Raw genomic sequence first — 17621 nt, forward strand, 5'->3', positions numbered from 1 at the left:
GGATATTAAAATACAGACTGGACATTAAAATGGCGGCCCTCAGACTCTAAGACGGATTTCCCTTTAAGGGTCTGCACTGAGCCATCCCTCCTCCAATCAATCAATCAATCAATCAATCAATCAGAAGCTAACTCCCTCAGGATGAGTGATAGAAGCCAAAACTCATCCTTCTAATCCTTTCTTCTTCCCATCGAGGCCAATATTCATGGCCTCAGTCCCTCAGTGGGAACAAGAGGGCAATCTGAGAGGAAAAAAAAAAAAAAGACATTTCCCTCCCTTTCCTTCCTCTGGGCCTGTGGCTTCCTGTTGCTGAGGGGAGGTGAGACTGGAGATAGGGAAGGAGGAAAAATAAGCCTAAAACACAGTACTATGATGGCCTCGAGTCTGTGGGAGGAGGTGCAAACTGGGATAAAGGATGACAAGACATGAAGAATCCCTGTGGATTCTTCAACAGTTCCTGCACCCCAGATGTGACCATGGCACAGCTCAGTTGCCAGGACACTAGGGAACCAGAAATGCAGTCAGTAGGAGGTAATGACAGCAAAGAAACAGGCAGATCTGATATATAGGCCCCTACAAAGAACTACGCCCTGTGGGAGTACCACAAACTGCTCAAGACTGGGTAGCAAAGTGGAGTAGGTACTGAGGGTGAGACCTTGAGTCAGGAGGCCCACACTCTTTTCAGCGTAGTCATCAATTTATGGGAGGACCCCTAGTGAAAGATGAATGTCAGAGATGTGGCTTAATCAGCTACCTAGGGGATGAGTAGGTGTTGGTGAGATGCTTTGAAATCTCTAGATGAAAAGAATTGCCAGGAGAAGTTATTATTATTTTGAATGTGGAGTTATTATTATTTGGAGTGTTGATCATACGGAAGCCAGAGCATCTTTGAGCAACCGTATTGGAATCAGAGGCCACAGTTTTTTCACCTTGGGCGGACCAATCCCAGTTTCATAGCTGTAGAAAATAGTGATCTATTTTCTAATAACCTTAGCTTAGAGCAGGGTCATTGTTGAGGTCCATAAGGAATACAACCAGAAATCTCATCTCTGGAGTATTAGAAATTTCCAACCACGCTCTAATAAATTTTCTGTGCAGACAGATGCTGGCCAGGTCTAACTTGCCTAGAGGGTTGTACAGGCTGTGATTGGATAACACTTCTCTCTCTCAGTATCTCTCCAAAGCCTATTTTCTCCCCTCTTCACTCCCCCCCCCGCCCCCCCCCTTTTTTTTTTTTTTTTTTTTTTTTTTACATGTACATAAGGCTACTTAGAAACTTGGATTCATCAAGGGACAGTTGGAGATCCCCAAATGATCACCCCAATTGTAGCTCTCTACCTACAATCACTCAGTGTTTTTGTTTTGAAGAAAGTGGTTAAATCAGACCTTTTTCCTTTTATTTGTCAGGTATGTGAACCTGGTATTCTTCTCTATTCAACCCCTTGTGTGTTTTTCTATAAATACTCCCACTCCACTCCCTTCTCTGGTTTCTTTCTGCAAACCATTCAGGTTGTCATTCTGAAGGAGTATGTTAGTCTTTGAACAATTAAGTAAAAGTATAAGCCCCTTCCCGGTCTCTCCAAAGCTAGCAGGCTGACTAGACTCATAACAAGACTTTAACCCAAATCTGCAACAAGTGCTCACCTGTCCTGAGTGACCTAAAGCGGCAGCCATCCCAGGTCACAATTATCACAGGAACAGATATTATTTTTCTGCTCTTGCACAAAGCGGGCAAAGGTTGTCTACCTGATGCAGAATGGATCACTTGATAAAGCCAGAGCTGCTTGTAAACAAACAAACAAAAAAAATCACAAGAATGGGCATGTGATTAATAGGCCCGCTTTAGGGGGAAAGCGGACCCAAATCCACAGTACCACAAAAAGCATGGGTTAAATGAACACGGACTCATCTCTGAAATCCCTAAATCTTAGGATTTCAATGTTATTTACAAACTTCCAAAAGAGATAAGCTTAGTACTGATAAAAAGGAATATTACTTCACACTGTAAGTGATAAATGCACGAAATTCTTACCCAGGGAAGGAATATAATCAGAATATAGAAAGTACATGAATTGCAGAGCCATTTATGAGTGAACCAGCCATTTTTCAACCCTGATTCTATATTAGAATCCCAGGATCTGGAGCACCTGGGTGGCTCAGTCAGTTAAGCGTCCAACTTCATCTCAGGTCATGATTTCACATTTTCATGAGTTTGAGCCCCAAGTCAGGCTCTGTGCACTGACCGCTTGGAGGCTGCTAGGGATTCTCTTTCTCCCTTTCTCTCTCTCTGCCCCTCCACCACTCATACTTTGTCTCTCTCTAAATAAATAAATAAATAAATAAATAAATAAATAAATAAATAAAAAAGAGGATCCCAGTTTCCTCTCTTCGTTCCAGGGATTTCACTTCACTAGGGTGGAACAGGGTCCAGGGATCTGTATCTCATTTTTGCAAAACTCCCTCAAGTGATTCTGATTCATAATCAGGTCTACATTCCACTACTTAAATAACCTTTTCTCCAGAGAGACTACTGAATGGCCTATGGGTTTGACCCAGCCTAGTAATCCCTATGATCCTGTCAAAAGGCTTGGTTAGAGACAAGCACAACTGGTATCCTTGTGACATGGAACAAACCCTAAAGCAGCCATCAGACTCTGGATGCCTTGATCAAATCTAGTAGTATAACAGTCCAGTGGTCCCTGACTCATTTAGAAACTTCTCCAAGATCTGAGACTTTCCTGCCACAGGGATGAATCAGTTGGGGCTTCTTAGAACATTTCCTTAGAACTTTCCTTTGGAAGGAAGTATTCAGATTTGCTTACCAGAATAAGGTGCAGACTTCTTTAAACATTTCCCCCTCTCTTTTTTGTAGCGTTTAGCAGAGTACTGGGCATTCATTTATTTATTCAGCAATATTCATTGCTTAAAAATTAGATAGTACTCTATGCTGATACTTTGTTAGTGAGGATATAAATTAAGCAAATACCACAGTGTTAAAACAGGCCAGATGTGATCTCTAGCCTTTTAGGAATCTAACAGGTTCTCAAATTTTTAAACTTTTATTGTAATGGCTGGGTACAGTGGAACAGCTATCCCAGGAAACTCTACCTAAGGGTCATTCCATCCTCTTAGGATAGCAGCATTTGAGTTCTTCAGAAGATATAGCTATCCCAAGGCTAATAACAACTGTAAAAGAACATGCCCATCTTTTCTTCCTAAATGTACCTAGGAATTAAGGGTAAAGATGGACTTCCAGAGGATGAAAACTATGCTTTATTCACCTTTGGATCCCCAATAGCAGATACATACAGTATGTTGTGTACACTAAGTGTTCAGTGGTTTTGACTGAGCAAATAGATTAATGAAGCTTGAATCTCAGTTCTGCTACTTACTGTGACCTGTACAAGTAACAGAATCATTCTGACCCTTGGCTTTCTCATGATTGGGACAACTACCTTGCCTACTTGATGTAGGATTATAAATCCCATGTTTTAAGAGTCATTAGCACTGTGACTGGCATAAGGTAGGTACTCAACAAATAGTTGTGTAATAGTACATAGTTGTTACCTGGACAACAGATAATCAGAAACTCCTAACCAATATGTATGGCTCTTACCGACACCTAGTGGTGCAGTCTTAGAACACATACCAAAAATCTATAAACAGCTCACCAAACTCCACACCCGAAAAGCAAATAATCCAGTGAAGAAATGGGCAGAAAACATGAATAAACACTTCTCTAAAGGAGACATCCAGATGGCCAACAGGCACATGAAAAGATGCTCAACGTCGCTCCTCATCAGGGAAATACAAATCAAAACCACAATGAGATACCACCTCACACCAGTCAGAGTGGCCAAAATGAACAAATCAGGAGACTATAGATGCTGGAGAGGATGTGGAGAAATGGGAACCCTCTTGCACTGTTGGTGGGAATGCAAACTGGTGCAGCCGCTCTGGAAAACAGTGTGGAGGTTCCTCAAAAGATCAAAAATAGACCTACCCTATGACCCAGCAGTAGCACTGCTAGGAATTTACTCAAGGGATGCAGGAGTACTGATGCATAGGGGCACTTGTACCCCAATGTTTATAGCAGCACTCTCAACAATAGCTAAATTATGGAAAGAGCCTAAATGTCCATCAACCGACAAATGGATAAAGAAATTGTGGTTTATATACACAATGGAATATTATGTGGCAATGAGAAAGAATGAAATATGGCCTTTTGTAGCAACATGGATGATGGAACTGGAGAGTGTTATGCTAAGTGAAATACGTCATACAGAGACGGACAGATTCCATGTGTTTTCACTCCTATGTGGATCCTGAGAAACTTAACAGAAGACCATGGGGGAGGGGAAGAAAAGAAATGGTTAGAGAGGGAGGGAGCCAGAACATAAGAGACTCCTAAAAACTGAGAACAAACTGAGGGTTTATGGGGAGTGGGAGGGAGGGGTGCGTGGGTGATGGGTATTGAGGAGGGCACCTGTTGAGATGAGCACTGGGTGTTGTATGGAAAGCACTTTGACAATAAATTTCATAATAAAAAAAATCTGTAAACAATAAGAACTAATAATGAGTTCATTAAAGTTTATGAATATCAGAAAAAAAAAGAACACATCCCAAACATATCAATTTCTGGTTTGAAACTTAAATTGGGGACTAACTAGGAACTGCTGAGTACCTGCTTTACACAAGTAACATTATTTAAGCCGCACCAGTTATTTTCAATCCTCATTGCATATTAGAATGGGTTGTGAAGCTTTTAAAAATTTGCTGGTGTCTGGGTTTCACCTTCAGAGATTCTGACTTAATTTGCTGGAGGTGTGGCACGTGCTGTGGCATTTTAAAAAAGCAATTTTAAAAAGCAACCAGGTTGAGAACCACTGTAATCGACCCACGAGATAATTATTATTCTTTCCATGTTACGAATGATCAAAGTAAAATTCAGAATGATAAAGTAATCTGCACAGAGTCCTATACTTATTAGTAGCAGAAGGAAACTCGAACTCAAGTGTACCATTTTTCTACCACATCACATAGCCTTTGCAAAGACTTTTGGAAGTCGGGTGTGCTCCACTTAGCTTTTCAAACTTAAGGGCATTAGGGAATTCCATGATCCAATGGGGTGAAGTACTCCAAACAACGGTTTGCTGTTGATGGGATAGTATGGTCCAATGAAGGCACTGATTTCCTGAATCCTCTCTCTAGACTCCCTCTTCCCGGAGTTCAAACTCAAGTGCTCCGGAGATAGATAAATGAGCAATGTGAAGTTGTTTGATTGTGAATTGAAGAGCTACGAGATAAATTTAAAACTTTTTTTTTTCTGAGATCGTGAATATGTTAGAGAATTAAAACAAATTAAATTAATCATCTATTATTGAGTTTCAGGAAAGAGCTGCCTGTACCGTTACTGCATGCTTACAGGTTTGGCCAAAACAGTTGAGATGATAGATATCAGCAGGTAAAAGAAAATGAAAGGGTCTAACATGTGAGACTGTGTCCTAAACTGGCCTCCCACAGAGGTCCTAAGAGGACAGATGGATGATCTGGAAAGGCATGCAAAGCACAATCTCTTCCAAATCCATCCTATAGAACATACCAGCTCAGCCCAGGCATGCAAAACGAATGGGACCTCATTGAGTCAGCGAGGAAGGCTGCAGCATTTTGTAGAGATGGGATCCAGGCCACTGCTTGGTTCAATTACTTGCTAGGATGATTTCCCTGAATTTTGAGAAATGTTTCTTTGGTTGCTGCTGGGCAACATATGGGAACAGGCTGAGTGCCAAGGTTCAGCCAAGTGGGCAATATTCTAGAAATTTACCACGTGAAAAGTCTGTATCAAGAGTCACAAACTATCAGCCTAAGGGCAGAATTTGGCACATAGATGTATTTGGCACAGTGTTAGCTTATGGTAGTCTTAATATTTTTAAATTAGTTGCCATTATTTAACATCAGAGAGATTTCATGTAAAAATCTCAATTTTTTTGTGTGAGATGTAATATAGAGAACCTTGACTGTCCTGGTCACCTACTGTATCCCCAGAACCTAGAACAGTGCCTAGAACATAATAACTGTTTAGGACATATTTTAAAAATAAATGTTATTCAGAAATTAATTAATTAATTAATTAAAAAGTAATAAGAATAAAATAAATGTTATCCAAAAACAGGCTTATAAGAGGAACTGTTGTCTTCATTTTACAGTAAACAAAAGAAGTATCAGAGAATTTAAATAACTCACCTAAGGTCGCACAATTGGTAAGCAGCAGACTATTTGGATTCGGATGCGTTTGACTTCCGAATTGGTGTTCTGTCCATCGTGCCACACTGCTCAGCATCCTACACTGGTGGGCCTTTTGTAATCATAAAAGGCTTTCAATCTAGACTTTTTTTAAAGTTTATTTATTTATTTTGGGGCAGCTGGGTGGCTCAGTCAGTTAAGTGTCCGACTCTGGCTCAGGTCATGATCTCACGGTTTGTGAGTTCAAGCCCCTTGTCAGGCTCTGTGCTGACAACTCAGAGCCTGGAGCCTGCTTCAGATTCTGTGTCTCCCTCTCCCTGCCCCTCCCCTACTCATGCTCTGTCTCTGTCTCTGTCTCTCTCTCAAAAATAAATAAACATTAAAAAAATAAAGTTTATTTATTTATTTTGAGAGAGGGAAAGAGAGAGAGCCAAGGAGGAGTGGAGAGAGAGGGAGAGAATATCCCAAGCAGGCTCCGCACTGTCAGCGCAGAGCCAGAGAGGGGGGCTAGAACTCATGAACATGGAGATCATGACCTGAGCCAAAACCAAGAGTTGGAAGTTTAATCAACTGAGTCACCCGGGCATCCCTCAATTTAGACTTTTTAAAAACAGTTTTATTGAGATATAATTATATGCCATACAATGCACCCACTTAAAGCATACAATGCAACGGGTTTTTTTTTGTATATTCACAGGGTTGTGCAACCATCATCACAGTCTAATTTTAGAACATATTTGTCTCTCCTGAAAGAAATCCCATTAGTAGTCAATTCCTTTTCTCCTCTCCCTCCCCATTCCCACCTTTGTCAGTCCTAGGCAACTACTAATCTACTTTCTGTCTCTGTAAATTTGTCTCTCTGGAAATTTCATATAAATCATACAATATGTGGTCCTTTGAAACTGGCTTCCTTCACTTACTTGAACATTTTCAGGGTTCAGCCATGCTGTAGCCTGTATCAATATTTCATTTATTATTATTTTTAATACCTCATTTATTCTTACTGAAAAATAATATTTTATTGTACAGATACAGCAAATTGTATTTATCCATCCATCAGTTGATGGGCATTTGAACTGGTTCCACTTTTTGGCTATTATGAATAATGCTGTTATGAATATTCATGTCAATTTAGATTTTTGACATTCTTTCAAAAGTTAGTCATTGTAATGTTTTGTGTTAAAAGCAGTGATTTAAGTGTATATGTTAAAAAAATCTACCATCATTTATTAAAATTCAGTTTGGGCACTTTATTTATTTATTTTTTTTATAGTTTAATGTATTTTAATAGCAAACTTACAGGAACAGCACAGAAGACAGACAACATTAAAAACATGTACTTGCATGAAGGACAACTCAGTTAGAAAAGTATAGTGAATGGATGGAATCTACTGTATGATAAAAATGCTACAAACACCATTTAGTCGCCGTCAATAAGAAATTTACTTGTTTTAAAAAAAAATCCAAATGCTGGCATTGTCCAGAAAAATTTAACAGGTTTATTTATAATTGTTATAAAGTTGAACTGCTGAAACGTGTTCACTGAAACATTCTGACTTGCATTAATGCTTTATGTCCCTGCATTTATATTAAAAATTCACACACAAATGAAAACGGAAAAACTTGCCAATACCTGATTTGTGTCCCCGATGTTTCCATTTGCAATCATATACTTCGGTACCTTTTGACCCCATGGAAAAAAAAATATCTAATGTTCAGAACTACAATAACAGGAAGAAGAGAATTTTTTTTTTTTTTAAAGCATGAAATGTTTTCCATCAGAGCGGATTCTTAACCACGTTCTCCACGTATGCGGTGCGCTAGCTGGACGTCTTTCGGCATAATTGTTACACGTTTGGCATGGAAAGCGCACAGGCTGGTGTCTTCGAAGAGGTTCACCATGTAGGCCTCGCTTGCCTCCTGCAAAGCACTGATAGCCGCGCTCTGGAAGCGCAGGTCTGTTTTGAAGTCCTGAGCAATTTCTCGCACCAGACGCTGGAAAGGAAGTTCATGGAACAGAAGTGCAGTGGACTTCTGGGAACGTCTAATTTCGCGGAGTGCCACGGTACCAGGCCTGTAACGATGAGGTTTCTTCACCCCTCCAGTAGAGGACGCACTCTTGCGAGCGGCTTTTGTAGCCAGTTGCTTCCTCCGTGCTCTATCCCAAGTGGATTTGCTGGCAGGCTGCTTTGTACGAGCCTTGGTACTGAGACCTTCTCACTTACCCCCCTTCTCCTTCGGCTGGAGCTCAGTGAGCCAGAGGCGGCGCTGGCGTTGGCGAGCGACAGCCTGGGCACTTTATTTTTTAAAGTACTTCTGGAGGGGCGCCTGGGTGGCTTGGTCGGTTAAGCGTCTGACTTCGCTCAGGTCATGATCTCACGGTCCGTGAGTTCGAGCCCCGCATCGGGCTCTGGGCTGACAGCTCAGAGCCTGGAGCCTGTTTCAGATTCTGTGTCTCCCTCACTCTCTGCCCCTCCCCCTTCATGCTCTGTCTCTCTCTGTCTCAAAAATAAATAAACGTTAAAAAAAAATAAAAAAAAAAATAAAGTACTTCTGGAGTCTCGAAAATGTTAAGAGTATCCAGCTCATTCTTGACCCCTGAGAGGGTCTGATGCTGCCTCTAAACAGACAGGCCTATTTTATCCAACTGGATGACAAATTCCTCAAAGTAAGAGAAACGGTCTTATGCTTCCTGACGTATCCATGATGAGTAAATAAATACATGCATTTTTAAAAATGTTTTATTTGTTTATTTTGAGAGGGGGAGAAAGGTAGGGGAAGAGAGAGATGGAGAAAATCCCAAGTAGGCTCTGCACTGTCAGCACAGAGCCCAACACGGGGCTCGGTCCCATGAACTGTGAGATCATGACCTGAGCCGAGATCAAGAGTTGATCTTAACTCCTAACCCACTGAGCCAGCCAGGCGCTCCAATAATACATGCATTTAATAAATGTTTGCTGACAATACAGATCATCAAGAAATGATGGGGGGTGTGCCCGAGTGGCTCAGTTGGTTAGGCATCCGACTTTTGATTCCGGCTCAGGTCATGATCTCATGGTTCATGGGTTTGAGCCCCACTTCCGGCTATGCACTGGCTGTGAGGAGCCTGCTTGGGATTCTCTCTCTTCCTCTCTCTGCCCCTCTCCTGCTTGCGCGTGCACACTCTCTCTCTGTCTCAAAATAAACGTTAAAAATTTTTTTTTCTTAAAGAAATGATGGTAGAGCGAGAGGATTAAGTGATAACCAGGAGGAGATTGTGAAGAAGAGGGAGTAAATTCTAACACAGATGCTTTCCTTCTGACCCACAAGCCCCACTTTGCTGTTGGTCTTGTCAAGAAGATTGCTGTTGATGGTAATTCACTAATGGATACTAACTTAGCTGGTATGTGTAAACTGATAAAGACATGAATCTTGGTTGAAAAATGGAAGTTTTCTCTAGATCTCAACCAAGAGAAGGTTGGCACTGCATTTCTCTCACATGCTGGGCCAAACAGAAGCTTCCTTTTAGGGTAGGATAGGGAGCTGTCACTTGTTTAATCAGCCAGTGGAGATAATGAAGGTCTGTGGCAGAAGAAAGGGAGAGGAAGGAGGAAAAGAGGAACAATAAAAAGGAGACAACTGAGAAGGGCATGTCCTACAGATGTTTCAGTCGGGAAGGACAGGCAAGGCTCTTTATAAAGGGTTTGGGATACTCCTAGAGTATTTTGTCAGTATAATATTTTGTTTATATGAACAGATTAACAAAAGCAAGCTCATTCCTTCCTCCAGCCTTTTCTCATATCCTTCCCCTCATCTGGAGGGTCTTCTCTCTGTCTATCCAAGTCCTGTGCACTGAGATCCAAACAAACTCCTGTGTCTTCATGACTATTCCAGCACCTCCCACCTCCACCCCGACTCCTACAGCACATCTGCTGGGTGCCACACATTTCCTACTAGATTAAGCATATTGTCTTTGAAAGATTCTTGTATGTATGTCTTATAAAACCCCTTGTAAACTCCTTGAGCACAAGGGTCATTTCTTCTGCGGCTGCTACATCTCCCACAGTGCAGACCTTCTACTAGACCTTCTGTCTGGCCTTGCTGACTGACTGAAGTGTTCATTGGGCCCTCTTGTTCTGGCCAGCAATGCAGAGTGCACAATAAAGTCCTTTCACTATGAAATGACAAAGTCAAAGATAGAGGGGCTGAGAAAGTACTTGTACAGAATTATTTATTGTCTCAAATGCCTCATGGTAGCCAGATTCCAGAATCCTCGGGTTTGATAGAAGTGGAAATAACTTTGATATCCATGATGATACTTTTTGAATCAGTATTTCACTTGGAGGGAATGTATAAACGAATAAATAAAAACATGGGTTACATGAGTCAGGGAAAGGAAAGATTTTGTTTTGTGGTTAGCTGATACTCCCCCAAAGTCCTTTTTTCCCTGTGTTCCATAGCTGTGAGGCATTCATGGTGGAAATTACTGCTTTTTATATTTCTGGTGATAACAGTGTCACTGGAAGAGAAGAAAAAGGGAAAGATTCACTTATATTATAGTTTATATTTTCACCTCTAAATGTCCCAAAACTTTGTCAGTTATAAATAGAGATCAGTATTTAGGAAAGAAAGCTGGAGTCACACTACTTTGAATTCTGGGTCTCTCCTCTTCCATGGGGATTTATTTTATTTTATTTTATTTTATTTTATTTTATTTTATTTTTTGGCATTGTGTTGTGAGACAGGGAAACTGAAGGGACCCCATGAAAAAAAGCTGTTTTTTTTCTTTGCTCCTTTTCCTGCTTCTATTTTTGCTAGGACCTGTACTCCCACCCTGCATCAGGGCTTATGGTACAAACAATGTATGCCCTCCTTGTAAAGGTCAAGGGGTTAATGAGTTCTTTGGAGCCTTGCAGCACAATAGATGATATCTAAGAAGTGACTTCGTGGGGTGGTCACGAGGTTTTCCAAGACCCCTGGCTCCAGGGACATAAGTGACTTATGGAAGACACCTGAGCACTCACCCATGTTTTGACCAGTTCCTGGATCCCTGAGAAGACGTACACTAGACCACAACCCTCTGGAAAAACTCTAGACCCAAGCGAAGATGAGACTCCTGTTCCTTTTCCTTTCTCGAGTCTCCCTAATGTTCCATCTGTATCTACTCTCTCTGTATCTTCAATAAACCCTGGTCTCATTTCCATTTGGTTCAAGTTTGATTTCTATCCTGCATGAAGCCACAGACCTTCTTGGTTGGTCCTGCAGGAGCCCCTCTGGGTTCTCGACCTGGCCGGCCTGCATCAGTGTGCTCTTACAGACTCCCATCTAATGACACATACATGGTTTGCAACTCTTTCATCATGCCTAAAGCTTTAAAGCCATAGGGTACTGTTGAGGTTCATGAGAATTGTTAATCAGCCTTGTGAAACTGCATCAATGTTTCCAAGGGATCTAAAAGTGTTCATGCCCACCTGTGTGGTGCAAAGGGAAAATGATTGCACCAGCTTGGTTTTCTCACTACACTCTTGTGTTGTTCTTGTTGTTTTTAATTTTTAACTTATTTTTAAAGTAATCTCTATATCCAACGTGGGGCTCAAACTCTCAACCCCGAGATCTAGAGTCATATGCTCTTCCGACTGAGCCAGCCCGCCACCCTGATTTTCTTGTAACACTCTTGTAAAGAACTTGCTCTAGAACAAGACTAGACTTGTAGATTAAAAAAAAAAAAAATTACAAAAGCTGTCTCTTTCCTAGACAAATGGTACTCTAGTTTGGGTTTCAGAGGGCTCTTTATATACCTTGCAAGAGATGATGGGTCTTTCAATATTTCTACTCTAGTAAAATTTGGAGCTCTGACCTATAAATTAGTTTGTAACCTGTCGGTGGTATGGGAAAATATGCTCAATCATGTAATGTGATGTCAATTTTCTTTAACCTTCTGGGTAAATGGTGCACATTAAAAAAACAGGACTACTGTTAAATAGATTTTTCTTTATATACATAACGACAAGGAGACTGTACGACATCAATTAAAGAACCAGGATGTGACTAGGTCCACTGCTGCCTGTCTTGGAGCAAGAGAAGGGATCGTCCTAAAAATAATCACCTTTCCTTCGGGGGGAAGAGGATATGACCCTGGAAAAAACTTCTCTCTGAGTATTTACCCAGCTAGAGATCTGGATTGTCAGATCCAAACGGTCCCATCACGATCCTTTTTTCCCGGGCAGTGCGTAGATCTTTCACAGGTGATGGTCGACCTCTGTTTCTTGTGTTTAGGCCCAGGACTGGACTCTGTGACCACGGATTTGGTGTGCGGGGCCTGACAGGCTGCAGAGAAATATCAACACATGAGTGCATATGCCAAACGTGGTCTCATGTAAAAGGTAGACCCAAAGAGAAAGCCTCGTGAGCCACGGTTTATCAGAACAGCTCTATTAACTACTATAATAACTAAAAAAAACAGATCAGGGGCGCCTGGGTGGCGCAGTCGGTTAAGCGTCCGACTTCGGCCGGGTCATGATCTCGCGGTCCGTGAGTTCGAGCCCCGCGTCAGGCTCTGGGCTGATGGCTCAGAGCCTGGAGCCTGTTTCCGATTCTGTGTCTCCCTCTCTCTCTGCCCCTCCCCCGTTCATGCTCTGTCTCTCTCTGTCCCAAAAATAACTAAAAACGTTGAAAAAAAATAAAAAATAAATAAAAAATAAAAAAACAGATCATATGAATTCAAGACCTGTCTTTCCTTGTCCCCAGTCAGAAGCCTAACGTGGCAAATATGCCTGAATTTTCTGCCCAAGAAGTCTTGGGTATCTGTGTGATGTTTGGGGTTAGCCTACATTTTCTGTCTTTACTACTATCATGCAGAAGCAGCAGCAGCAATGGGCCACTCTTGTAGCCGTGAATAAAGAGACCTGCTCCAGGGGTGTGCCGAGGAGGTGTGTTCACTCAGGGTGAATAGTCCCTGGGGATGCAGTCCTGTTCTATTTCAACCCATAAACCAATATAGTGATGGCCAGGATTGAGCCTGTACCTAGGTTAAAGCATCCTCAGAAATCTAGATACTTCTAATATCAATTTTCTGTATTAGTCCATGAAATAATAAAGAGAGAGATCCTCTGTGGAGAAAAAAAGAACCCTTATGCACTGTTGGTAGGAAGATAAATTGGTACAGCCACTGTGGAAAACATGTATGGAGTATCCTCAAAAAGTTGAAAATATAAATACCATATGATCCAATAATTCCACTACTGGGTATTTACCAAAAGAAAACAAAAAACACTAATTTGAAAAGATATATGCATCCCCATGTGTATTGCGGCATTATTTACAACAGCCAAACTATGGAAGCAAACTAAGTGTACATTGATAGAGAAATGGATAAGGAAGATGTGAGAAACACAGTCACATGAATATTACAGCCATAAAAAAGGATGATATCGTGCCATTTTCAACAACATGGCTGGACCTGCAGAGTACTACGCTAAGTTAAATAAGTCAGATTGAGGAACACAAATGCCATATGATTTCATTCATATGTGGAATCTGAAAAAAAACAAAACAAAACAAAAAAACTCAAAAAAACAAAAAATGAAGGGGCACCCAGCTGGCCCAGTTGGTGGAACATTTGTCTCTTGATGTTGGGGTCATGCGTTCAAGCGCCAAGCTGGGCCTAGAGCTTACTCAAAAAAGAAAAAATAAGTAATAAAGAATTTTGAAATGAATAAACAGGGGCACCTGGGTGGCTGCATTGGTTAAGTGTTTGACTCTTGATTTCAACTCAGGTCATGATCTCATGGTTTGTGGGATCGAGCCCCGCATTGGGCTCTGCACTGACAGTGCGGAGCCTGCTTGGAATTCTGTCTCTCCCTCTCTCTCTGCCCCTCCACTCCTCTCTCTCTCTCTCAAAATGAACAAATAAATTTTAAAAAACAAACAAAAAATATACCAACGTGTAAACACTGAATATGTAAATGTTAAAAGTTAGACCATTTGCATCTATTTAAACTTAAAATGAAAACACTTAATCTTTCTAACGATTTTTTTTTAATTTTGGGGGCACGTGGTGGATCAGTCTTGATCTTGGCTCAGGTCATGATCTCACAGTTTGTGAGTTCAAACCCCACATTGGGCTCTGGGCTGGTGACACAGAGTCTGCTTGGGATTCTGTCTCTCCCTCACTCTGCCCCTCTCCCCCATCAAATAACATTTTTAAAAAGATTTTTTTTTTAAATGAGCAGCAGGCAAAAGTTTAATAGAGTATAAGATCAGAAAGTGTGAATAGCATGAAAGCTGTCTTTACAGAGAGCTGGCATTCAAAAATGAATGCCCCTAAAAAAAGATTAAAAAAAATTTTTTTTAAGATTTTATTTTTGAGAGAGTTAGAGAGAAAGAGAGAGAGAGTGAGCGAGAGAGTGTAACCAGGAGAGGGGCAAAGGGAGAAAGAATGAATCCCAAACAGGGTCCACACCCACTGTAGAGCCCAATATGGGGCTCCATCCCACAACTGTGAGATTATGACCTGAGGCAAAATCAAGAGTCAGAAGCTTAACTGACTGAGCCACCCAGGCACCCCAAGGTTTTATTTTTAAGTAATCTCTACATCCAGCATGGCACCCAAACCCCCAACCCTGAGGTCAAGAGTCACACGCTTCCGGTGCCTGGGTGGTTCAGTTGGTTAAGCGTCCGACTTCAGCTCATGTAATGATCTCACGGTTCAATCATCATCCCATGGGAAAGTAGCCACAGGCAGTTTATAATGAATGAGTGTGGCTGTGTTCAATATAAGTTTACATGTGGGCACTGAAATTTGAGTTTTGTATACATTTATGTTGCAAAATATTATTCTTCATTTAACATTCAAAATTATAAAAATCATTCCTACTCCATGGAGTGTTTAAACACCAGAGACAGGCTGGATTTGGTCTGAGGGCCACAATTTATTGACCCCTGAATTATAGTAATTTAGTAAGTCTTAAAAACTAGAAGTCAGGGGCGCCTGGGTGGCGCAGTCGGTTGAGCGTCCGACTTCAGCTCAGGTCACGATCTCGCGGTCCGTGAGTTCGAGCCCCGCGTCGGGCTCTGGGCTGATGGCTCAGAGCCTGGAGCCTGTTTCCGATTCTGTGTCTCCCTCTCTCTCTGCCCCTCCCCCGTTCATGCTCTGTTTCTCTCTGTCCCAAAAATAAATAAACGTTGAAAAAAAAAATTAAAAAAAAAAAAAAACTAGAAGTCAGTAGTCTCAAAGTTAGACTGCAATCTGTCTCACATTGGACGAAGCAAAGGCTTATTCCTTGAGGCCTTAACCAAAGTAAATCAAAAATATATGATGTAAAACATGAAAGTTCTTCTATTGCCCGTAATCCCATTCCCAGAGAAAACATCTGTCTTCAGTTTGGTATATATCTTTCCTGATATTCACCTGTGCAAACACATATACATATGCACACAACATATATGGTTCTAAAGAAACCATATATAGGGGCGCCTGGGTGGTTCAGTCGGTTAAGCGTCCGACTTCGGCTCAGGTCATGATCTCACAGTTCATGGGTTCGAGCCCTGCATCGGGCTCTGTGCTAACAGCTCAGAGCCTGGAGCCTGTTTCAGATTCTGTGTCTCCCTCTCTCTCTGCCCCTCCCCCACTCACGCTCTGTCTCTCTGTCTCAAAAATAAATAAACATTAAAAAAAATTAAAAAAATAAAGAAACCATATATAAATGTATGAATTGTGTTTTTTTAACAAAAAATAAGACAACATATATATTGTTTGGCGATTTGATTTTCCAATTTACAATATATCTTAAACATCCTTCCTTGTCATTCTTGTTAACAATTGCCTATCAACAGGCATTTGCATCATTTCCAATTTTGAAATTAGAAGCAATGAACATCTGTATGTGTGTATCTTTGTACACATGAGTGAATATTTCATTTTTTTATGTTAAAGGTTTATATTAACTAATTTATTTTTTAAAGTTTATTTATTTATTTTGAGAGAGAGACTTGCATGCAAGTCGGGGAAGGGCAGAGAGAGAGGGAAAGAGAGAGAATCTTAAGCAGGCTCCCCACATTGGGTTTGATCTCATGACCATGCGATCATGACCTGAGCCAAAATCAAGAGTTGGATGCTTAACTGACTGAGCCACCCAGGCACCCCATCACATGGGTGAATATTTTTAATTTTTTTTTAACATTTATTCATCTTTGGGAGACAAAGAGAGCATGAGTAGGGGAAGAGCAGAGAAAGAAGGAGACACAGAATCTGAAGCAGACTCCAGGCTCCGAGCTGTCAGCACAGAGCCCAACGCGGGGCTCAAACCCATGAATCATGAGGTCATGACCTGAGCCGAAGTCAGACGCTCAACTGACTGAGCCACCCGGGTGCCCCACAGGTGAATATTTTAAAGGATAGGTTTCTAAAAGTAGAATAATTCAGTCAAAGACTTCAATTTTTTTATATTGGTGAAGTCATCCGAAAGTTTATACTAGAGTTTCTCAATCTTGATTCTATTGACATTTGGGTTGAATTAATTCTTCGCTGTAGGGCTGTACCATACATTGTAGAGTGTTTATTAGCATCTCTGGTCTCTGCCCATTATATGCCAGTAGCAACTTCCTGCTGTGACAACCAAAAAATGTCTCTAGACAATGCCAAATGTCCCCTGAGGGCAAAATCACTTTGGGTTGAGAATCACTGCCCTGGACATTTGTTTTCTTTTATTTTCCTTTTATTTCTCTTTTTTCCTATTCCCCTTTCAACAACTTCTCATATGATCCTTCCTTCATGAAGGAAAAGTACTTAAAGGAACTTGTGATTCAGTATATATCACCTGTGAGATAATAGGAAAAATATGTGTTAGTCTCCTCCACCACCCATTCCTGGCACAGAGCTCCTGAAGCCCCCATAATTTTTTTTTTTTGAAATTTTTCAACATTTATTTATTTTTGGGACAGAGAGAGACAGAGCATGAACGGGGAAGGGGCAGAGAGAGAGGGAGACACAGAATCGGAAACAGGCTCCAGGCTCTGAGCCATCAGCCCAGAGCCTGACGCGGGGCTCGAACTCACGGACCGCGAGATCGTGACCTGGCTGAAGTCGGACGCTTAACCGACTGCGCCACCCAGGCGCACCAGCTCCCATAATTTCTTAAGAGTACTAAGAGCATCTTTTGTTCTCATATTTGTCCTTGACCCCTTCCCTGACACGGGGCTCTTAAAACCTTTGTAAATTCTTAAGTGATAAAGAGAAAGTGGAGCATATTTTGGTCTATTGAGATAACCCTGGGTGGGCTTCTGGGTGGGAGCTGGTCACCAGAAAGACCAAGCCATGATTAGAAGCTTGGGATTTTCAGCCCATTCCTCAACCTTTAGAGAAGGTAAAGGGGCTAGAAACCAATAATTAATAATTAATT

The 17621-nt window shown here is 41.3% G+C and overlaps 1 protein-coding gene and 1 pseudogene across 3 annotated transcripts in view; both read right to left on the bottom strand.

Annotated features, from left to right (window-relative positions):
• Nucleotides 1–1828: 1828 nt before the first annotated feature.
• On the bottom strand, nucleotides 1829–11547 carry LOC121032397 (histone H3.3A-like; annotated as a pseudogene).
• Nucleotides 10437–17621, bottom strand: part of HEATR4 (HEAT repeat containing 4) — a 50933-nt gene continuing 43748 nt past the window's right edge. For all 3 annotated transcript variants that reach the window (XM_040477612.1, XM_040477614.1, XM_040477613.1), the window contains 2 exons: nucleotides 12387–12549; nucleotides 10437–10741 (listed from right to left, as the gene is read on the bottom strand). In XM_040477612.1, the coding sequence (XP_040333546.1) occupies nucleotides 12391–12549 (159 nt within the window). In that variant the 3' untranslated portion in view covers nucleotides 10437–10741; nucleotides 12387–12390. The remainder of the gene's footprint in view (nucleotides 10742–12386; nucleotides 12550–17621) is intronic.

Source organism: Herpailurus yagouaroundi, unplaced genomic scaffold, assembly GCF_014898765.1.
Source record: "Herpailurus yagouaroundi ecotype Mexico unplaced genomic scaffold, PumYag 141, whole genome shotgun sequence".
Lineage (NCBI taxonomy): Eukaryota > Metazoa > Chordata > Mammalia > Carnivora > Felidae > Herpailurus > Herpailurus yagouaroundi.